The sequence below is a fragment of the Triplophysa rosa genome, linkage group LG5, assembly GCF_024868665.1.
Source record: "Triplophysa rosa linkage group LG5, Trosa_1v2, whole genome shotgun sequence".
Classification (NCBI taxonomy): domain Eukaryota; kingdom Metazoa; phylum Chordata; class Actinopteri; order Cypriniformes; family Nemacheilidae; genus Triplophysa; species Triplophysa rosa.
The window spans coordinates 26,725,425-26,749,509 of record NC_079894.1 but is presented as its reverse complement, the minus strand read 5'-3'; the positions used below and the strand labels follow the sequence as shown (position 1 = coordinate 26,749,509).

Here is a 24,085-nt window from a genome sequence, read left to right as displayed (position 1 = left end):
TTATTTCTGTGATATCTACTAAGCCAACATAATTATTAGTGTTGTTGTCTTATTCTTTTGTATGTCTCTGTATCTTAGTAGTCAAGATTTTAAACACATCTACGTAAGCTTACTGTTCTCACGCTCTGAAAATTATGTAGATCTAAATACTGTTTTAATACTTTAATACATTTTTCTTTACTGCAGATGTTTTTTAATAGATGCTGAAGGATAAGCAGCCAACGAGCATCCACGATTCACGAGAACTGCTGCTTGGAAAGCATCCCAGCATGCATCCGACGAAGCTGAGAATGCATTCTATTTAAGGCAGGTTTTGATTTATTCTTTTGATTGGTTTACAATTGTTTAATTTTGATTGGTTTACAATAAAAATACAAATATAATCGTATTTGTTAACATTAATGCATTAGCATCTATACTAAAGTTAATGGTTAATAAATAAGTTAATAAAGAAACTTGTTAAATCTATTTGGTGTTTGATGAATGTTCATTCTGGCCTCAGTGTACAGGCCGTCACACAATTGCTGCATTCATGTGGACAGTAGAAAATCTCTTCTGATTGCAGTTATTATCTTCCCACGGCTTCTGAATTTCGTCCCCCCAGATGTGCAGTATTTCTGCCCGCTGTTCCACATCCAATCTGAGCAATGAAACCACTGCTGTGAGATCAGTTTGGAGGATTCACGATGCAGATATCACGTTTCTTAAGTGAAGTGAAAGTGACCTATTTGTCAGGTATGGTGACCCATACCCGAAATGTGACCTCTGCATTTAGAGAGTAGTGAACACACGCACAGCAAGTCGTGAACACACGTACACCTGGAGCAGTGGGCATCACTGCAGTGCCTGGGGAGCAAGTAGGGTGCCTTGCTCAAGAATCGAGAATCGATTCGCTTGCCCTGAGAATCGAACCGGCAACCTTCTGGTCACGAGTCTCTAACCATTAGGACACGACTGCTCCTAAGAGTCATTCATTGCAAAATTAGGAAAGATCTTATTACTATTTCAATTGTTTCTCCTAGACAGAAATAAGACAAAATGTAGAGGAGATGTCTGTAATCTTCAGAACTGAGCAGCGAGTAATTCTCACTGCATGTCAGCTATTCTCAGTTGTGACATTTTTTGTATGTCATAAGGAACTGTATGTGTCCATTCGGTTCAGGACTGAGATAATTTCAGTCATTTGTCTCATGTGATCACAATGTATTAAAAACTCTTCTTATCTTTCCAGCTGTTTCACGTGTCATTTCTCTTCTTCATCTTTGGAATTGGTCAGTTGTGACATTGCCGCAGCAGAGGGTGAGGGATCTCTATAAGGTGAACAATTCATTCATACAGCTTTTATTATTGAGCTTTACACACATGAACAATTCTGGTTCGGTGTGATGCGGTATCTCCTTCTTTCAATTCCTTGTGTGTAATGCTCTATTACTGTTGCTCTCCTGACCTCCGTTGTTGTGACCTCTTCTTCTTTTTCGCATCCTGCTGTTTCACACTTATTTCTCATCTCTCCATGTCATTTCACTTCACTGTTATTTTTTGATACAGAATATCAGCTGTCATATGTTGGACTCATGACATTTAAATGACTCGCTGACGTTTCACAACCGCCTGTTGTGAAATTAATTTGACTTGAACTAATAGGAAATGTCACATTATAAAATTCTGTCCTGTTATCACAGAGGCCTTTCAGAACTTTTGAACAGTGAATTTCCATGACCTTTTCAGTTGCCCACGATGATTTCTAAAAATAGTTTCATAAAGGCTTCTCACAAAATATTTGCTATAGACCACTTCACAAGATGTTAAAACTGGTCCAGAAACACTTCCAGTTAACCTTTTAAAATCTTACATGCATATTTTACATTTGAAAGATATTACTTGAACATTTTGATTTTGTTTATAAATGTTTTGTTGATTGTATTCTGTTCAAACATTTGTGCAGTGTTGTAAAACTGAAACAGGAGGTTCTTCTGGACCAGTGTTGAACCAGCGTTGTATACGTTTTCTAAAGAGGTCTATTCAGTAGATTTTTTTGTTAATCATTTTTTAACAACTCCCTTGAATGTTTGAATAATCTTTTTCTTATTTTTCTGAAGATCACAGTTTTGACAGTATCACAGAGGTCACTGGTATTGTCATAAATGAATTAAATCTTTGACTTGGGTGTCTTTACAAATCTGAAGTGTGAGACAAAAGAGCCATTTTGAAAATAATCTGAAAAGAGGCATAGCCTTCAATTTAATCTCACTGTTGTCTAGAAGAAAAAGAGATAACAGATAAGATATTTGTTCCTTTTAGTTCAACCTCAATCGATTTGCACATATTAGGATAAACCTGTGATGGTCACGGAATGACCACACAGTTAATTTTGCTTGTTCTTTGGACTTTTGTATACACTCACACATTTACACACACATGCATACATTCATACAGATACACATTTGTTTAAGTTATGTGTTTATTGTTTTGAATGAAATGGAGGAATTGTCAAATACCTGTTGTCCTGTTGCAGCACTGTTTGTAAAACAAGGAAAACAATGGAGGGAGTCTTGGCTCCATTTAAAGGACCGTACCATTGATTATTGAGAATAGGTGTTCAGGGACAATGAGGCCGAGTTGCTCCTGTTATAATCCCTTTTCATTGCTTTTGAATTTGTATATTCCTCTCCCTCTGCATAAGATAATGGAGTATTGCTTGTTTATGAAATGTTTACTTAGCATTTGATACTTATAGGAAAGTTTGTTAAATGTTTTGGAAGTGTATGTCCCTCCGTATGGGTACAATAGCGGTGGCCGCCAGTATAAATGTGTGTGTCTTTGTTAAGGGTTTTGGAGATTGTTTGCTGAGGGGGAGAGGTGGCCCTAGTGCTACAGGTATTTTTCTAGTCTTTCTTTGGGGAATTTTTGCCATATTTTTGTAAAGGCTGTGTTGTGCCTTTCTTGTTTTGGAACCTGATTTTGATGTTAGGAATATTTTTCCCTTTTTTTTCTCTCTTGCCCTTTTCTGTGTCCTCCTTACTTTCCTTAGCTACAGGTAGTAGTTACAGTGGCGGACCATAATGGTTCCTAAAAAGGCGCGGGTGGTGCAGGCAGAGGTTGTGGAACCTGCTATTGCTATGGCAGTGGGAGATGATGATGGTGAATCCAAAGCAGAGCTGGTGAGCGACGCTGAGGATGTTGCGCTGACTGAGCTGAGGGATATGATACGATCACATCTCACACTGCAACAGGATCGAGAGCGCCGCATGCAGCAAGAGGCTGTCCGGCAAGAAGCGCGGTGGAAGGCAATGTAGCATCAGTTCTCGCTGTTACAACAAGAGGTGCATGTGAGAACGACACCAGATCCCAGACTGGGTAGTGGGATCTAGTATGGCCCTTCATCACAGCCAACAGCTCAACAAACATCATCCATCACCCAGGGTGATCCAAGCAGCAGAGTAATGGCATCTCCAGTAGTCTCATTACAGGGAAGCCAAGGCCAGAGCCAACTGAGAATTGAGAGAGAGCCAAACCTGCAACGACTTAATGAGACCGATGATGTAGAGCATTATTTAGCAACATTTGGACAAATAGCTGTGGTGTGTCGGTGGCCAACAACCGACTGGGCAGTTAGGTTAGTGCCCCTCCTGACGGGCAAGGCTAGGGCTGCATATGTGCATATGGACATGGTTGACTCGTTGGAATATGAAAAGGTCAAGGCAGCTATTCTTGCCAAGTAGGACATTAATTCCGAGATTTATCGTCTTCAGTTTCGATCTACGGATGTGGAGGAGGATGAAACCCCAAAGGAGTTGTATGCCAGACTTAAGGAACAGTTTTCTAAGTGGGTGCAGCCACAGCGTCATACAAAAGATGAGATGGTTGAAGTGATTATCTTGGAGCAGTTTTTGCGCATGCTGGCACCTGATCTCCAAGTTTGGATTAAAGAACGAGATCCTAGTTCTGCTGCTGAAGCTGCAACCTTGGCTGACACCTTTGTGGCAGCTCGACGAAAGACTCAGCCATGGACATTTAAATGGTGGAAGCAGAGCAAAGATTCCACCAAGCCCCACTATTCCTCTCCAGCTATAGTAAGAGCCAATGGTGAAGGTAAGTCTGTGAATAAGGTTGCCAAACAAAGCCCAAGTTTTAAAGTTGGTGTGGGTAAAAGTCTTAAATGTTTTCGGTGTGGACAGGAAGGTCAAAAACAATTAAGGTGCCCTAGTAACACGTATGCTCAAGCCAATGTGTGCACAGTCCCAAGACCTTGTTGTGTAACAACTGAAGTTAGACTCCCTTGTGGTGATGTAGTTCTTAATGGACAAAACGTGAGGGCACTTGTGACCACAGGGAGTATGCAATCATTGGTGCACTCTGACTTGGTACCTATAGACTTGCGGAGCCACACTAGTGTAGCACAGATTTGTTGTGTACATGGTGATGAAAGGAAGTACCCCACTGCTAATGTTGAGGTTAAGGTACAGGGACAAGTTTGTTTATTGGAGGTGGGTGTAGTGGATAGTCTGCCATATTCAATGATTCTGGGCAGAGACTTGCCAGTTTTATTAGACCTAATCATCGATGGTAATGTGAGCACTGGTAAAAATTGCAGTGTAGTTGTGACGCGGGCTAGGGCTCAAAAGATGAATATGGATGTTCAGAACCTAAGTAAGTTGCCTTATTTTGGGGTAGATCTGGAAGTTCAACCAGGTAAACCTAGGGAGTCTAAAAGACAAAAGGGACTAGAGAAATTCCGTTTTACAGCGGCCCATTGTGATGAACCATTAGTACAGCAGAGTATGGCCCCAATAGCGATCCCTCAGGGGATTGGGTTCCTACAGCAGGAGGATTTAGTGATTAGCCCCTTTATACAGGCAAATTCTGGAAGAAATACAAAATGGTGAGAGAACAACAGGTAGTGCTGGGAAACTGATGTTTATTAAAGATGGCATATTGTGTAGGGGGAAAGATGTAGATGCCCAAATAGTTGTTCCCCAGAAGGCAAGGGATATTGTGCTTGAGTTGGGCCATTCTGTCCCCTGGGCAGGCCATTTAGGAAGACAGAAGACTTTGGCAAGGATTAGTCGTAATTTTTTTTTGCCAAAAATGAACAAAGATGTAGCAGAATTTTGTAGAACCTGTCCTCAATGTCAGAAGATGGCCGCTAGAGGTCCTCCCAGAGCCCCACTAGAGTCACTCCCAGTAATAGGTGTGCCCTTTAAACAGTTGGGAATGGATGTAGTGGGACCCTTGGAGCGAAGTAAGGCTGGCAATTGCTTCATGTTAGTAATTACAGACTACGCCACACGGTATCCTGAAGTTTTCTCGCTTAAAACAATCAAGGCCAAGACAGTTGCAATCTGCCTTATGCAGTTGTTTTCTCGGGTGGGGTTTCCTAAAACCATATTAACTGATCAGGGTTCAAACTTTATGTACAAACTTTTGCAACAAGTTTATGGTTTGCTTTGTATTAAGGGCATCAGAACCACACCTTATCATCCCCAGACTGATGGTCTGACTGAAAGATTCAATCAAACGTTGAAACAAATGTTGCGCATGTATGTGAGTGAATCTGGAGCTGATCAGGATCACTGGATTCCCTATCTATTATTTGCCTACAGGGAAGTCCCTCAGTCTTCTACAGGCTCCTCGCCTTTTGAACTCTTGTATGGCCGGGAAGTGCGAGGTCCTTTGTCTTTATTGAAGGAGAGCTGGTTGGGGGGCCGGATGCCCTACAGGCTCAGAATATTTTTTCCTATGTATTACAGATGCGGGAGAGGCTAAAGAGCATGACTCAGCTAGCCCAGTCTAATCTAGCCCAAGCACAACAACGACAGCAGCAATATTATGATCAAGGGACCAAAGTCAGAAGTTTTGAGGCTGGAGAGGTGCTGGTAATGTTACCCATTGATACTAGTAAGCTGCTTGCCAAGTGGCAAGGACCTTTTGAAGTTGTCCGTAAGCTTGGACCTACTACTTATGAAGTCATTGACCCTGGAAAGCGACGTTCAAGTCAGGTGCTGCATATCAATTTGCTCAAGAAATGGCATGAGCGATTGCCTCAAGTCTTGGATGTGCTTATGGTTCGTCATGTGGAGGATGAGGTGGAGGAACAATATTTTCCCTTGCCTTTAACAGACAATCTTGATATTAGCCATCTCTCCCTCAATCAGCAGACACAGTTTCAGCAGATTTGTAATATGGCAGCTTGCCAGGAGAAACCAGGGCGCACTACTTTGATCCATCATAACATCACCTTGCGTGAAGGAGCTGTATCTCGACGTAAAAGCTATCGTATCCCTGAGCGCTTGTTACCAGCTTTGAAACAAGAAGTGGATCAAATGTTAGCTATGGGTATTATCGAACCACCGAGAAGTGAGTGGTGTAGCCCTGTAGTCTTGGTTCCCAAAAAGGATGGGAGTCTACGCTTTTGTGTGGATTTCAGATATTTTAATTCAGTGTCCAAATTCGACTCTTATCCTACCCCAAGAATCGATGACTTGATAGTTAATTTGGGTAATGCTAAGTGGCTAACCACTCTTGATTTATGCAAGGGCTACTGGCAAGTTCCCTTGGGTGATAATGCAAAGGAACTGACAGCGTTTAGAACTACCTGGGGATTATTCCATTTTTGTACAATACCGTTTGGCCTGCATTGAGCACCAGTGACATTACAAAGATTGATGGATCAGGTGTTAGTTGGGCTGGAAGGATACACAGCCGCATATTTGGATGATGTTGTTGTTTTCAGCTCATCTTGAGAAGAACATCTTGATCATCTCGAAGAGGTGTTCCAACGTCTCCAATCAGATGGCCTTACTATCAACCCCCTGAAATGTACTATAGCCAGGAGAGAAACCGATTATTTGGGGTATGTTATTGGGGGGGGGGGGGGTGTCATTAGACCCCAAGTCCAAAAACTGCACCGCGAACAAAAACCCAAGTGAGAGCCTTCCTTGGGATGGCTGGGTGGTATAGATGCTTTGTACCTAATTTTGCTGTTCGTGCTGCAGCCTTAACTGACCTAACATGAAAGAACTGTCCTGGCCAAACCCAGTGGACTGAGGAGGCAAAGAACTCCTTCCAGGATATCAAACATGCTCTATGTAATTATCCAGTGTTGTCTTGCCCTAATTTTGAAGAGCTTTTTGTTTTGCAGACTGATGCTTCTAATACTGGCATAGGGGCAGTCCTGTTACAAGGAGAAGTCGGAAACAGGCATCCAGTGGCCTATATAAGTCGGAAGTTGTATCCCAGAGAAATCAAATATTCTACAGTTGAGAAAGAATGTTTGGCTGTTAAATGGGCCTTGGACAGGTTCAAATACTACCTTTTGGGATGAGAGTTTCAGTTAGAAACTGATCATCGGCCACTCCAATGGATGGACCGTATGAGAGACTCTAATGCGCGAATTACTCTGTGGTACTTGTCCATGCAGCCTTATCGGTTTACTATTCACCATGTACCAGGGAAGAGTAATGTTATGGCGGACTTTCTTTCTCGCCTGCTGGTTTGAGAAGAGGCAGGGGGGAGTGTGATGGTCACGGAATGACCACACATTTAGTTTTGCTTGTTCTTTGGACTTTTGTATACACCCACACATTTACACACACATGCATACATTCATACAGATACACATTTGACAAGTTTAAGTTATGTGTTATTGTTCTGAATGAAATTGAGAAATTGTCAAATACCTGTTTTCCTTTTGCAGCACTGTTTGTAAAACAAAGGAAAACAGTGGAGGGAGTTTTGGCTCCATTTAAAGGACCGTACCATTGGTAATTGAGAATGGGTGTTCAGGGAGAATGCAGCCGAGTTGCTCCTGTTATTAATCCCTTTCATTGCTTTTGAATTTGTATATCCCTCTGCATAAGATAATGGAGTATTGCTTGTTTATTGAAATGTTTACTTAGAATTTGATACTTATAGGAAAGTTTGTCAAATGTTTTGTACGTGTATGTCCCTCCCCACGGGGACAATGGTGCTGGCCGCCAGTATAAATGTGTGTGTCTTTGTTAAGGGTTTTTGGGATTGTTTGCTGTGGGGTAGAGGTGGCCCTAGTGCTACAGGTATTTTTCTAGTCTTTCTTTGGGGAATTTTTGCCATATTTTTGTAAAGGCTGTGTTTTGCCTTTCTTGTTTTGGAACCTGATTTTGATGTTTTCGTATTTTCGGAATATTCTTTTGTTATAGTATATTTTTCCATGTACATTTTCTTTCCATTTTTGGGGATGAAGTTTGTCCCTTTTGGCCCGTTTTCATGAATGTTGGATTTTTGGGCTACTTTAAATTGGGTTTTTAATAAATATTCAAGTCATGGAACAGATTTTCTGACTTTTGCCTCTGTTTAATTTGGCCTTGTATTTTTGTACCCATTATGGGGAAACTGTGACAAACCCAACGTGATTATTTTATTCATTGGATTTCAAGAAAGTAAGCATTCATATTTAGCAGAAATGTCCCAGCAGTATATAAAAATAACAAAGGCCGAAGATCAAAATGAAGTGTAACTTGCACACCTTTAATAAAAACGTATCAGCATGTATCTGTAACTTTAAATACTTTTAAACGGTTGAATGCTCAGTGGTCTGAAGGTCATACAAGTCTATGGATGTCCTTATGACATGAATTTGTAATGAAAAGGTTTGTGTGTAAAAGTTTAAGAGAGCCTGTACACCAGAGTATAAAAAACTCTTTTTATTCAGCAATTCTGAGTTCCTGTGGTTAAGATTACACAAGCATGCAGGGTATGATTTATTTTCAGTTTTTTATGTTTATTCACAATGCAATGTTTGTCTGCTAGACTTTATTTGTACATGCATTATAGTAACTGTGATTTATTCTCAGAATGGTGTTATCATGATCCTGCCTCTTCTTGTCATGATTTTCTAGTCTTGTGGCAGGGTCATGACAGTCCCACATGTTTAGTGTGGAGAGGGACATGTAATTGTTTGTTTTTGCATTCCATGCGCTCTCTCCGGTCTCGTCATTGGCCCCGCCCCCTCGTTTCCTTATTTAGCTTCCCGCCTGTCTCTCATTACCCACACCTACCCATTGTTATCTTCCCTTGTTAGTTCCCTTATTTAATGCCCTTTTGTTTGCTGTCCTGTGCTGATTTGTTTTACTTTGTTTGAGCCGTGCTTGATACATGTGCTTTGGAACTGTGTATTTTGCAACGTCATGCCCTTGTGAGTTTCACCTTGCCTTTTTTGTGGAGGACTGTCCATTTCAATAACATTTCTTAAACTGGATAAACTCAGTAGCAGTTGCAGGAGTCCACATCATCTGCAGAGTCTGCACAAAAAGTGCTACAGAGATGAGGAAAATATGATTTTGTTGTGCTATTTTATTCCTTTTAATGTATTGCGAAGTATTGATTTCTCTCCACAAAAGGCACAAGGGGCATCCATGAATAAACATTTTACAGTCTTTAAAGGTTGAATGTATGCCAGTTAAAAAGCAAAAATTTCAATACATTGACCATGACAATATAAAGAACACAAAACTAAAACTAGAGATTTCGTTTTAAAAAGATTGGAGATTTATAAACTATTTCTAACATTGTTTACTGACATAACATCTCATATTGCAGAGCTGACACTGATACCTGCCTATTTTCCATGGAGATTAAAAATAAAATGCATGTGGGCCTAAGCATGTTTGTGTTGTTTTTATTTAAGAATAATAAAGAAATATTATTGGAAAAGTTAAATCTCATGAAGCTCAGTCTAATGGTTTAAGTGTAGTGGTTTGGAGATCATCATCAGGCTGCACCTCCATCACAGGTCTCCTCTTTTTTCTAATGACGTATGTAGTGTAGCACATGCAACAGTAACAGGCCCTGTCAGGTTAAACCCTGAAATCCTTAATTCCTACCAGTTGCCCAAAGGTAATTTCAGATCATGATCCTGTCCTGGCTAGGGCTGTAGTGTAACAGGTTTGGATCAAGGAATGGTGTCTTCAAACACAATCCCTTCAAAACCACCTTTGTTAAGGAAAAATGCAGTTCAGTTAGGCCCAGCATGTAATAAAGTGAGCTTGCTTCTCTTACCGCATTCAGGTAATGTGCATAAATGTGACTGAAGATTGTTGACTCATGCAGATTCAGGTCATTTTGCTTGAGTGCTGGTGATACTGTAGGTGCACATTAGGTCACACAGCATCTAAGAGATTTTAGCTTCCTTATTGATTCAATTACTTTTTGCTTAACACTGTTATTAATCTGAAATCTTACCTGCAAATATTATAATTTATTTTCAGGAAAATAACCTGAGGCTTCAGAGGCCTATGATGCAGTCTGTGACATTAATCGAGACTGAAAGACACACACAATGCTCATTGACATCATGACTATAAAATTGATTGGTAGAAAAAACAATGTTACAAACTGCAATACTGAAAATATCACAAATTTGCAAATGCATTTTTTATAAATTCCCTGCATCATATATATACATATATACACAGTATATATATATATATATATATATATATATATACTGTATATTAGTGCTGTCAATCGATTAAAAAAATTAATCGGATTAATCACACATTTTTTCTGTGATTAATCACGATTAATCGCACACAACAATTATATTTTAAAATATACTTTTACATTTTAATAATTTCACATTTAATCTTCAAATTGATGTAGAAACAACATATTTCTTTAACAGCATCATTTTATGAAAGCTAACATTTTGATATTAGTATTGTAACTGATGTCTCTATTAAATTGATTATTTTAACATTAATTATAGCCATTCAACAGTATAATTGAGAGCTCATGTAGGAAATTGAAGGACACTTTACAGTCTTTAATGCTAAATTATAAATTATATGCAGAAGAATTCTCATTAAAGCTATAAAATCACATTGATTTCTTCTTTTATTTTGTTCTTTGATTAACATTAGTGACAGGAGGCACAGCAGCACGTTTAAGAACGCGGCCCCTTTAAGAGCTGTCTCAGTACGCAGATCTGACCGTCACCGCACTCCCATTTTCACAACTCTTTGCATTCATTTAAGATTTTATTTTACACTTTGAAGTCTGTGCTTAAGAAAACGCTAGACAAAACGGGCTTTCTGACATAATCTTGTGTGGTTTTATCCATTCAAGCACGAAAGAGAACTTAACATGGATGCGCTGTCTGACAGAGATTCACCGACGCAGCCGTTACTGTACACACCAGACTGGACCTCTCGTTGCGTTTTGCCACGTCCCACTGTTTAGAAGCTGTCTATCTTCATTGAACGCCTCAAAGCAACTGTTTCAAATCGCGCTTAAGTGGTTTAAAAGCCTGTACACGAATAAGAGCGTGATTACATAATGTAACGCTAGACAAAGGATGACAAAACAAACGGATGCTGCGTTAATTGCGATAAATATTTTCTCACGCATTAATTTGAAAAAATTAATCGCATGCGTTAACGCGTTAACGTTGACAGCCCTAATATATATATTACAGTAAACTACAGTACAATCGCCAGGCAGGAGAAACAGCAGAGCCGATCTCCTCCCCGGGGGACCTCCCCCGGCAAGGAATCCGTACTGCTAGCCATCGAACCACCCCCCGGGGGAACGATGAAGATCAAACCTCTAGTCCCCGTCACGGTTTCTGGGAGCTTGGCTTCAGCTTCCCAGACTGTCAGGCTGGCTGAGGAAGACGATCCGTCTCGGCTACGCGATTCATTTCGCTACACGTCCGCCCAGGTTTCGGGGCATCCTTTTCACCTCAGTCAGATGCAAGGATGCTCCCATACTTCAGGCGGAGATCGAAGGGAGCGATCGAGCCCGTCCCACCAGCCGAGATGTCCAGCGGGTTTTACAACCCGTACTTCATTGTCCCCAAGAAAGGCGGGGGGTTGTGCCCTATCTTGGATTTGCGTGTTCTGAACAGGCACCTACACTAGCTGCCTTTCAGTATGGTCACGCAGAAGTGCATCCTGACGACCTTCAGGTGTCAGGACTAATTCATGGCAATCGACCTGAAGGATGCGTACTTTCATGTCTCGATCCTCCCTCAACATCGGCCGTTCCTACGGTTCGCGTTCGAGGGACGGGCAGATCAGTACAAGGTCCTCCCCTTCGGTCTGTCCCCGTCTCCACGGGTCTTTACAAAGGTCGTGGAAGCCACCCTCCTTCCGATCAGGGAAGGAGGTGTGTGGGTACTAAACTATCTCGACGACTGGCTCATCTTGGCTCACTCGCGAGATCTGTTGTGTACACACAGGGACCTGGTGCTCCGGCACCTAGATCGGTTGGGGCTACAGGTCAACTGGGAAAAGAGCAAGCTCTCCCCTGTGCAGAGCATCTCCTTTCTCGGTCTGGAACTCGACTCTGTCTCCATGACAGCACGACTGACTACAGAGCACGCCCAGTCAGTGTTACACTGCCTGAGGTACTTCAGACAGCCAGCGGTCCCCCTGACACAATTTCAGAGGTTCCTGGGGCACATGGCATCCTCGGCGGGGGTGGTCCCCCTCGGGTTGATGCACATGCGACCGCTCCAACACTGGCTACAGAGTCGGGTTCCCTGGAGAGCGTGGCACACCGGCAGCAGGCGTATGGTCATCACGCCTCTCTGCCGGCGCACCCTGACCCCTGGTCGTCTATGGCCTTCCTACGGGCGGGGGTCCCCCTAGGGCAGGTATCAAGGCACGTCGTAGTGACGATGGATGTCTCCCTACAGGGCTGGGGTGCCGTGTGCAACGGGCACGCAGTGTCGGGGCGGTGGACGGGCCCCCGCCTGCGTTGGCATATCAACTGCCTAGAGTTGTGGGCTGTGCTACTTGCACTGAAGAGATTCCAACCTCTCGTGCAGGGCAAGCACATGCTGGTGAGGTCAGACAGCACAGCTGCCGTGGCGTATATCAACCACCAGGGTGGCATTCGCTCGCGGCAGCTAACACGACTCGCCCGACGCCTCCAGCTCTGGAGTCAGCAGGTGATCAGCTCCCTGCGAGCCATACACATCCCGGACGACCTGAACCAGACAGCAGACTTGCTTTCTCGTCAGTGGATGCCTCGCGGAGAGTGGCGACTCCACCACCAGCTCATATGGGAGCAGTTCGGCCAGGCGCAGGTGGACCTGTTTGCCTCCCCGGACTCCACCCATTGTCCGCTTTGGTACTCCCTGACCGATGGTCAATTCAATTCAATTCAATTTTATTTATATAGCGCTTTTCACAATGTGCATTGTTCCAAAGCAGCTCTACAGGAGCAAATTAGAAAAACACAGAAAGGTAAAACACAGCACAGTGCATGGTGTTTAAAGACCAAGCAAGATCATTATAATAAATAATATCTAATAAATAAATGAATAAATAAATAAATGCAGTCTCCCAGTGAGCAAGCCAACACTGCACTGCTCTGCTGTGGCGAGGAACCCAAACTCCAATGATGAATAATGGAGAAAAAAAACCTCGGGAGAAACCAGGCTCAGCCGGGAGGGCCAGATCTCCTCTGACTTGTCATAGCTGCACTCAGTGACCCCGACCAAAGCCACCGAGCAACATCCACGAAGAATAGGGAGAGCCCACGAGCCGCGACCCAGGAAGCCCCACCCGCCGAAACCGTGCAGGTCCAACCCGGTCCCATTCCGTGATCAACAACAGAGGAACAACCAGGGAAAAGTAGTAATGGCATAATTAACTTTATTCCTCTGTTGTCCGACATCGACCACAAAACAAGACCAACCAGACCAGACCCACACAGTCCCAACAAATGAAACGCCCCGAACCACAACCAACAAGCCCCCCCACTCCCTACAACACCCACCCAGCTACCTCCAATCAAAGTCACTGAGTGCAGCCATAACTTCAAACTGCTGTCGTGTGATGTAAGTTTAGCATTAAATACCAAGTATTGTAAATTTAGCATTTATGTGACAGGTAGTCCGTCTTTGCTCTCGGTTGGGGATGGAATTGTCTGAGCTGGGCCGGCCAGATGGTCGCCTTTTTCTTGGGTGGTGATGGAATTGCCTTGGATGGAGCTGGATGGTCAGTCAGTCCGCAGGCTCTCGCAGGAGGATGGCACGGGATTTTCAGATGTAGCTGGCGTAATCTCTAGTTGTGGATGGGCATATGACGTTCATCTGGGTCTGGCGGAATCTCTCCCTACCTCGGGATGGGCATCCCGAGGCGAGGGCAGAAACAGAAAGAGAATAATTAGCGTAGCTGCTGTTCATTAGCTATGTATTAGTGAATGCTTGGCTGAAAAGATGTGTCTTTAATCTAGATTTAAATTGGGAGAGTGTGTCTGACCCTCGAATAGTATCGGGGAGGCTATTCCAGAGTTTAGGTGCTACGTATGAGAAAGCTCTACCCCCTTTGGTGGATTTAGTTATTCTAGGTGTTATCAAAAGTCTGGAGTTTTGAGATCTTAGAGAGCGTGATGGGTTGTAGTGTGGTAGAAGCTCTGTTATGTAGGTAGGGGCTAAACCGTTTAAGGCTTTATAAGTAATTAAAAGAACTTTAAAGTCAATACGATACTTAATGGGTAACCAGTGAAGGGTTGATAACATTGGGGTTATGTGATCGTATTTTCTGGACCTGGTTAGAACTCTGGCAGCTGCATTCTGAACTAACTGTAGTTTGTTTATTGATGATGCAGGACAACCACTAAGCAGTGCATTACAGTAGTCAAGTCTTGAGGTCACAAATGCATGAATAAGCTTCTCTGCGTCAGCCACACATAAAATATTTCGCAATTTGGCAACATTTCTAAGGTGGAAGAAGGCTGTTTTTGTGACATTTGAGATGTGATTTTTAAATGACAGGTTGCTGTCTAATATAACGCCAAGGTCTTTAACTGTATTTGTTGGAGTAACAGTGCAGCCTTCAATTTGCAGGTCATAATCCGAAATATTCTGCTCACGTGTCTTTGGTCCGATAAGTAATATTTCTGTTTTATTAGAATTTAAAAGAAGGAAATTACAAGTCATCCAATGCTTTATATCGTCGATGCACTCTGCCAATTTGGATAGTTGGAAGGAATCATCTGGTCTTGATGTGATATATAGCTGAGTATCATCTGCATAACAGTGGAAGATAATTCCATGTTTTCTAATAATGTTTCCAAGGGGCAGCATGTATATGGAGAATAGCAAGGGTGCTAAACTGTCTGATAAGTAAGATCTGAACCATTGTAGTGCCTGTCCCTGAATATCGGTATAATTGTGTAAGCGATCTAGAAGTATTTTATGGTCTACAGCAGTGGTCGCCAACCCGTTGATCTTTGAGACGTTACTTGTCGATCCCTGAAAGTAGGCTAATAGGAAAATGGAGAGACAAATATATTGTGCCTGATCAATGTCCAGTTTTGCAAGAGCATCTCTGTTTCTCTTCATTCAGTGGTTGTATGTTTTTAAGTTCTGCATTAATCTTTTCATGGCTGTATAAATAATGATTCCCTGGCCTGCGTGAGTTTTTAATGCGACCGTTATCATTAATCACATTTCATTGTGATGCGCGACTGCGCGTGATCGCTCTTCAGTGTTTCTAATGTCGGTGGTCAGTGATCAAATGCAAAATGAGACTCGCGCATGCACTGGCGTAACTGTCATTTGGAGGTCACTATACTGTTGCGGTGCATTATGCTTAAAAACAGTTTATTCATATGACATAAAAATGTCACTTGTTCGTTGGCGTTTTTGTGCTTTTACACTGGATGCGCAAGCAAGCGCCGCGGTTTCATACTGTTCGCGTATCTGGAGTCGCGGCTCTCTGTCTTCAGCGAATGTAACTTACGAGTGTGAGCAACGGGATATGGTGAGAAAGCGGCGCATTTTAATGTTGAGTTTGTCTGAAAGACAACATCGGTCTATTCACAAAGTTGTAATAGTGAATGATCCGCGGGTCTGTCAGTCATGGTAAACTGCACCAGTACTGTCTAATGCGGGAGATGACATCTCCTGCTGATATCCTATTTATGTTTTCAATTAGCCTAATATGATAGCCCATTCCATACCTTTAGCTATTTTGTGAAACAGATACTTATTACCAAGACATTATTAGACGGGTAAAAGTAAATAGATAAATGATTTAAAATAAATAATTAACGTTGTTGTTATTATTAGGGCCTATTTATAACATTTCCATCTATATGATGTATTTACTTAATAAAAGTAAACTAAATAAATGCATCAAAGAACAAATTTTTATACAGTAAATACCTAAATAATTAGGGTCTTGTTAAACTTATTCTAAACCTCGTTTTAATGTCAAGCTGTCATGTATGAATTAAAGTCCTTGAACTGGTGTTTGAATTGGTGTTTTTCACCTCATTATGGCACACTGAAAGTGGCAACTCTACATGTTACAGAGTTTGCTTAGTTGCATCTGAAAACTGGAACAAAGAATTTCAGGTAATTCAAATAGACCCACAATTATAGACTAAATAAAAGGCCTCAAGCAGGAGGTTCAATCTGGGCTGTTTTTATTTTCAACTTTTTGAATGGTAGATCTTGCCTTTCTACAATTCTGACGTCCCGGATCTTTGGCTCAAAAAGGTTCGTGACCACTGGTCTAGAGTATCGAACGCAGTACTAAGGTCAAGCAGGACTAGGAGTGAGATGTTACCTTTATCTGATGCTATAACCAGGTCGTTTGTAATTTTAACGAGCGCAGTTTCAGTACTATAGTGCGGTCTAAAGCCTGACTGGAATTTTTCGTGTATGTCATTATATTGCAAGAAAGAGCACAACTGTCTCACCCTGTCTCACCCTTCACACCCGCCCTGACCCTATCTCTGCTATACCATTAACACCTCCTCTTGACACTCAACCTGCACTTAAGATCTGCGAAGAGGATGTTTGCCAGCTTTTCCGCAAACAAAAGATCAGAAAAGCACCAGGCCCAGACAATGTCTCACCCTCCTGCCTGAAAGTCTGTGCGGAGCAGCTGTCGCCCATCTTCACTAATATTTTTAACAGATCTTTGGAGCAGTGTGAAGTCCCTTCATGCTTCAAACGCTCCACCATCATCCCTGTACAGAAGAAACCCAAAATATCTGGACTTAATGACTACAGGCCTGTTGCTTTAACATCTGTGGTCATGAAGTCATTTGAGAGACTTGTACTGGCCCACCTGAAGGACATCACCAGACCACTTCTTGATCCCCTCCAGTTTGCTTACCGAGCAAACAGGTCTGTGGACGATGCAGTAAACATGGGACTGCATTACATCCTACAACACCTAGACAGACCAGGGACTTACGTCAGGATCCTGTTTGTAGACTTCAGCTCGGCCTTCAACACCATAATCCCAGACCTCCTCCTGCCCAAGCTTACCCAGCTCTCTGTGCCAACCTCTACCTGTCAGTGGATTATTAACTTCCTGTCGAACAGGCAGCAGCTAGTGAGGTTGGGAAAATTTAAATCCAGCACATGTACCATCAGCACCGGAGCTCCTCAAGGATGTGTTCTTTCTCCACTGCTATATTCACTCTACACAAACGAATGCACCTCTACAGACCCTTCTGTCAAACTCCTGAAGTTTGCAGATGACACCACAGTCATTGGCCTTATTCAAGACGGTGATGAATCTGCCTACAGAAAGGAGGTTGCTCAGCTGGCTGCCTGGTGTAGTCAAAACAACCTAGAGCTGAATGCATTCAAGACAGTGGAGATGATAGTGGATTTCAGAAGGAACCCTCCATCACTTCCTCCCCTCACCATCCTGGACAGCACTGTGGATACTGTGGAGTCATTCAGGTTCCTGGGCTCCACCATCTCTCAGGACCTGAAGTGGGAGTCCCACATAGACTCCATTGTAAAGAAGGCCCAGCAGAGGTTATACTTCCTCCGTCAATTGAGGAAGTTCAACCTACCACAGGAGCTACTGACCCAGTTCTACTCAGTGGTCATCGAATCTGTTCTGTGCACTTCAATTACTGTTTGGTATGGCTCGGCCACCAAATCAGACCTACGAAGACTACAACGGACAGTTCGTAGTGCTGAGAAAATTATTGGTGCTCCTCTGCCCACACTTCAGGACCTGTACGATTCCAGAGTGAAAAACAGGGCAAGAAAAATCATCATTGACTCCACACACCCAGCACACAAACTCTTTGATCTGCTGCCCTCTGGCCGGCGCTTTAGAGCACCAAACACCAGGACTTCCAGACACAGAAGCAGCTTCTTCCCCCAGGCAATCTCCCTCCTAAACAGATAACTGCTCCTTAAGAGCAATATTCCACTTCCACTACTCCTATAGTGTGCACTATAGTGCCTTATTATATCTACATCTTATGTATACATGTATATAACACTACCTCTACTTACTAAATTATCCATTTGCACAAGTGTACATACAATCTGTTAATATGTTTATTCTACTATATACTACCCTGTACAATGTCTCTTATATGTTATTATCCCCCATTTTCTGTAAAATAGTCTTTATTTTATATATGCACAATTTAGAATCTTTTAGACTGTAAATCGTATTATATTGTATTGTCATTGTGTTGAATGTCTGTACTAGAAGCTTCCAACACCAAAGAAAATTCCTTGTGTGTGCAAGCACACTTGGCAATAAAGCTCTTCTGATTCTGATTCTGAACTGAGTGGACACTATTTTTCTAGTATTTTAGACAGGAAAGGGAGATTTGAAATCGGTCTACAGTTTCCTAGTTCATTGGGGTCTAAGTTTGGTTTCTTGATAAGAGGCATAATGACGGCCACTTTAAAGGCTCCTGGGACATGGCCTAGATTAATTGACGAGTTGATAATGTTATAAATGGGCTCAATTGCAACGGGTAATAACTCTTTTAATAACTTAGTTGGTATGGGGTCTAACAAGCAAGTTGTAGGTTTAGATGTTGCAATAAGTTTAATTAAATCTTCCTGTTTTATAGGTGAAAAACACTGTAGCCTTTCTTTTGGGGCGATGGTTGGTACTAATTTATAGGACACACTTGGAGGTTGAGTTTTTACTATTTTGTCTCGTATGTTTTCGATTTTCTCTGTAAAAAAATTCATGAAATCATTGCTACCAAGGTGCGGCGGAATACCCAGGTCAGGTGAAGTCCCCTCGGCACGGATGCCCTTGCGCACAGCTGGCCGCGGGACAAGCGGAAGTACGCCTTCCCCCCAGTGAGCCTCATTGCACAGACCCTGTGCAAGGTCAGGGAAGAGGAGCATCAAGTGTTACTAGTTGCGCCTTACTGGCCCAACCGGACTTGGTTCTCAGAGCTGATGCTTCTGACAACAACTCCCCCCGGCCGATTCCCCTGATGAAGGACCTTCTTTCTCAGGGGAAGGGCACGTTTTGGCATCCCAGGCCAGACCTCTGGAACCTCCATGTCTGGCCCCTGGACGGGACGAGGAGATCCTGAGCGGCCTACCCCTGGCGGTGGTAGAGACTCTCACGCAGGCTAGGGCTCCGGCCACTAGGAGGCTGTATGCCTTCAAGTGGTGCCTCTTCTCGTCCTGGTGCTCTTCTCGCGGAGAAGACCCACAGAGATGCTCGATCAGGTACGTACTGTCCTTTCTCCAGGAGAGACTTGAGGGAAACCTCTCCCCCTCCACACTGAAAGTGTATGTTGCCGCAATCGTCGCACATCACAATTCAATTGCTGGCAAGTCTCTAGTACAGCACGACCTGGTCACCAGGTTCCTGAGGGGCGCGATATGGTTGAATCCGCCTCGCCCGCGCCCCGTACCCTCTTGGGACCTCGAAGTGGTCCTGGAGGGCCTCCAGAGGCCCCCCTTCGAGCCCCTAGGAGAGGCCGATCTTTCTCGCCTGTCGATAACTCCCACTCCCGACCACTCCCTTCCGGGACCAGGTGGTGAACTTGGAGGCGCTCCCCACTGGGGAGGAAGACCCAACCCCATCCGTGTTGTGTCCAGTACGCGCATTGCGCCTCTATTTGGACCGCACGTAGAGCTTTAGAAGCTCTGAGCAGCTCTTTGTCTGTTTTGGAGGACAGCAGAAGGGGAGGGCTGTCTCCAAACAGAGACTGGCGCACTGGATCGTGGATGCCATCGCCACGGCATACCGGTCACAAGATCGCCCCTGCCCCTTAGGAGTTAGGGCACATTCCACTCGGGGTGTCGCCTCCTCGTGGGCACTGGCTCAGGGCGCCTCTCTGGCAGACATTTGCAGAGCTGCGGGTTGGGCTACGCCCAATACCTTTGCGAGGTTCTACAACCTCCGCGTAGAACCGGTGTCAGCTCGCATCCTGCAGGGCAACAGGTAGGACCGGCAACCGCTAGGGCGTATGCCTGCGAAAGCCCTTCCCCCTCCAGGGGGAGCAGCGGCTATTCCGCCTCACTTCTTTCCCCTCGGGTAAAGAATAGGCATTCCATCCATCACTAAGCACCCTTCCAGGAGGCAGGCTGGGAAGAGCAGCCCTGCCCCCTTAGGCCGGGGAACAGTTGAGTTATATACAACATAGCTCTAACCGGACCTAGTGCTCCAGACGTGGTAACCCCCCCCCTCCGTGGGCTGCTCTAACTGGACCTAGTGCTCCAGACGTGGTAACCCCCCCCTCCGTGGGCTGTTCCGTCTGATGTATCCTTATGAATGGTTCCCACCTCGGCAACCCATGACCTCCCTAGGTGGACTCCCACCTTGCGGTTAACTCCTTCAGTCCGCACATTTTCCCATGAGTTCTCCCCTGATGGTGAGACCATGTGGTGTCTCCAAGTAGTTCCTCCCTTCGGTTGGTAGTGGTCTCTGTAGCGTTTTTCCCCCGGGGGGAATAATGCTTACCCAGTGGCCCTTAATGCCACAACACTGGCTGCCCACCCCAGCGGTCGGGGGAGGATGCTTAAGGCTCCTCAGACCAAAAGGTGAATGAATGAGCACGCCGGCTTCCCTCTTATACGCGGACATCCGGGGAGGAGTCCGGCATGCAAATTTCATTCGCCAATTTTCATTGGCCTTTTCTAAATACTCAGAAGATGATAGGTTCTCAAGACAAACCCCAATCTGTCGGTTAGACACAACGTCTCATTCCCTCCATCAAGGAACTGAGGTTACATCCATAACCAAGACGTTTTCCAGGCCAGGGGAGTAATATTTCTTAGAGTTGATATACGATCTGCTGATCACTCGGTGGACAAGTGTATTTAGTTTGTCGCTGTTATTAGCTCTGCTGCATCAGGTAAAGTGTATAAAATAATTAATGGTTAATCACCATTAATTATTTGTAGGTTACTGTGTTTAAACTCATAGTTTACCAGAAATACACTACAAATCAAATCTAGCTAACTGAGTTAGCGAGGTATGAAGAAGCGGGCCCAGGTTGGAATGAGAATGAGAGTGTTTGTTTGTTTTCTATGCTGTTTCAATGAACTTCTATTTTCCTGACAGTTGAGAGCTGTTTGTAAAATGTACGGCGGGGGTTTGAATGGACAAAACATAACGACTTCTGTGCTGATACAGACGGATTGATACAATAGAGACAAATCCACAACAACAGACCGACACGGCCTGACCTCGCAGGTCTGTAAACTTGTTTCTCCATCATTCATCTGAGGAAATGTCATTTTTTTTGTGCATTGTTGTGACAAGAAGCTTCTGCTTAAACACAAAATCAATTTCAGAAAGCTTCTCTCTCTGTTTTTCATAGATGGATTGATCTTCCTGGCAACACATAAAAACTCTTCTGAACCATCCTCTTTGAACCGCCTGAAATCTATGTTGTCTTCATCATCTGTAAGGCACTCTGGACAAAAGCGTTTTGCGTCACTGTAAATGATTAGTTTCTATTTATTGTACACTTTACGTTATCTCATGGCCATAAATGACGAGAGCGAGAGAGATCTGCCCTGATGTTTCCAATATATGTTCATAACATTATATCATTATATCCCATTATTCTGCTACTAAAATGTATATTTTGATTTTGTAAATCTTGTCTAAACTATACTCTATTTCTGTTTTTATACATTTACATATATTATATTATAAACCACTTTAAGTGCACTATGTACATCACACTTTTTTATTTTATTACTATTATTATCTTTTCGTTTGTTTACATATTGCACCATTTGCAGCTTTGACAAAACGAATGTACAATTTGTCATACCAATAAAGCACACCTATTTGTTAAATATTTGAAATGCATGCTATATATTATTTAAAAAAATCATGTACACTTTACTAAAAATAAAATTAAATCATGTTCAATTAAAATAGAATTATTGAAGTGTTGACTGTGTCAATCAATACTTTCAGATGCACAAAAGGAGAGGACTGACCCTGGTGACGATGATGCTGAGTCAGATGACAGCTACAGCAGCTCCAGCAGCTCCAACTCCAACAGGAACCTCCCAGTTCAAACTACTTTTGCCACACCGAAAGGTCCCCAAGGTAGAATATTTATTAAAAATGTTATTAACCTATCACCAGCAACATGTGAATTACTCTTTTGTATTACTTGCCTGCTGAAATGTAGTTGTCCCTTAATATATTTAAAGGGTAAAGCTTCTAAATGTTACTTTGGAGTTGTCATTGCTTAATGATCCAACTCAACTTTTAAAAAGTTAAATAAAATGTTAAACATCTTTAAAAATTAACTTAATTCTTCTTGCTCATTTAAAAATTCCAGAATCTACATGTATGCATATATTTTTCAGACATTGGCTGTGGGAACAAGAACAAAAGCATATTTTTGTCTTTAAATGTGAGTGTTGATCATGAGTATTAATTTCCACAGACTCATTTTGGATTTATTTTTAATATTTCCAGACATTTCTCAAACCAGAGCTGCAGGCCCTGCACAACCTATCTTGAAGACCTTCCCTCGCACTCAGCATGGACAGGGTAGGACCAGAGCCTTCAGCGCTTCCTGGTATAAAGCCTATACATGGGTTGAATACTCTCATTGCCAAGACAGTGCTTTTTGTTTTGCATGCAGACATTTTTCGCTGCCCTCTGTTCCGGAGACAACGTTTAACTCAGCTACTGGCTTTTCAAACTTGAAAAAGGACATGTACAAAGATGGAGGTTTCCACTTACATGCTAAAGCAGAGCACCATCTTAATGCCATGTTGGCATGGATGGAGTATCAGAGGGGTGTTGAGAACAATACAGCTTTACTCCAGGCAATGGACAAACAGTACCAAAAAAGGTAGAGGAAAATAGGAAGTATATCAAAACAGTTGCTGATGTTTTGATATGCACAGCCACTCAGAACATAGCACAGCGTGGCCATCGGGAGTCAGAAGACTCCGGAAACAAAGGCAACTTTTTGGACATTTTGGAGCACATAGCCAAGCATGACCCCTTAATAAAACAGAAAATGGGACATAGCAACGCCAAGTACACCAGCAACCATATTCAGAATGAGATTTTAGAGGTTTTAGCAGACATGGTGAGAAAGGACGTTATTGAAGAGGTAAAAGAAAGTGGGGTGTTCAGTATTCTAGCTGATGAAACAAAAGACTTTTAAAAAAAAAACAGGAACAAATTTAATTAGTACTCGGGTACTACTACAGAGGTACAGTGCATGAAAGCTTCATGCATTTTGAGCATGCAGACAAATGTGATACACACAAAGTATGTACACAACTGTGTAATGTTTTTGCTTTATTTTCTTCGGTTTATTTGTATTGTTTTAAGTTCATTCACCACATTATTTCTTAATGCAGTGTTTATGTGCAAGCTAACTATTGCATATTGAGCTACAAAGAGAGAAAAATAAAGGACTCTTATTTTGGCATTCTGACTGGGGAGTCGCAGACAGAACGACAAACTGCGAATGCGTCCTCAGATCAGCAGAGGAGCTGTGAAAGAGCAGATGCGACTCTCCCGTTCTTCTGACACTATTCCTGTTTTACAGGTAAAAACAGAGATTAATAGAGAAACCTATATCAATAGTACTGCGGTTGCATTGTTACAATGTTTGGTGAATGTTAAGTGATAATTGTGATGCAGTTTGAGAATTTGTTGTCTGTGTAATGTGATGTTCACACTAATGTGAAGAAAAGTAATTTAAGTATGCTCCAGTGATCATTATATCTGACTGTTGTGTTGTATTACGTATTTTTGGGTCACAAAATGTTTGACTGTTTAGGTTAATGTGTTAATTAATAGCGTTAAGTATCTCTGGGAGGCTCACTCTGTGGTCGCGTTTGGCGCGCTTT

The 24,085-nt window shown here is 42.9% G+C and overlaps 1 protein-coding gene across 5 annotated transcripts; it reads left to right on the top strand.

The window, feature by feature from the left end:
* The first annotated feature begins 590 nt into the window (after positions 1-590).
* Positions 591-24,076, top strand: LOC130553809 (uncharacterized). 5 transcript variants are annotated; one of them, XM_057332966.1, is made up of 6 exons: positions 591-735; positions 1,232-1,317; positions 2,829-2,877; positions 3,032-4,092; positions 22,176-22,310; positions 22,689-24,076. In XM_057332966.1, the coding sequence occupies exons 4-6, from the start codon at positions 3,861-3,863 to the stop codon at positions 23,072-23,074; spliced, it is 753 nt and encodes a 250-aa protein (XP_057188949.1). In that variant the 5' UTR covers positions 591-735; positions 1,232-1,317; positions 2,829-2,877; positions 3,032-3,860; the 3' UTR covers positions 23,075-24,076. The 5 variants fall into 5 exon arrangements, 3 of the variants coding, with proteins under 3 accessions (XP_057188949.1, XP_057188951.1, XP_057188950.1); XR_008962910.1 differs by lacking the exons at positions 22,176-22,310; positions 22,689-24,076 and adding an exon at positions 7,142-9,627; XM_057332968.1 differs by lacking the exons at positions 2,829-2,877; positions 3,032-4,092.
* The last annotated feature ends 9 nt before the right edge of the window (positions 24,077-24,085 follow it).

Excerpts from the sequence above, each read along its gene's own strand:
- LOC130553809 (XM_057332966.1), top strand. The coding sequence starts at position 3,861 with ATGGTTGAAGTGATTATCTTGGAGCAGTTTTTGCGCATGCTGGCACCT. Across the intron at positions 4,093-22,175 it reads AGTAAGAGCCAATGGTGAAG|ATGCACAAAAGGAGAGGACT; the intron begins GTAAGTCTGTGA and ends CAATACTTTCAG. Across the intron at positions 22,311-22,688 it reads CACACCGAAAGGTCCCCAAG|ACATTTCTCAAACCAGAGCT; the intron begins GTAGAATATTTA and ends TAATATTTCCAG.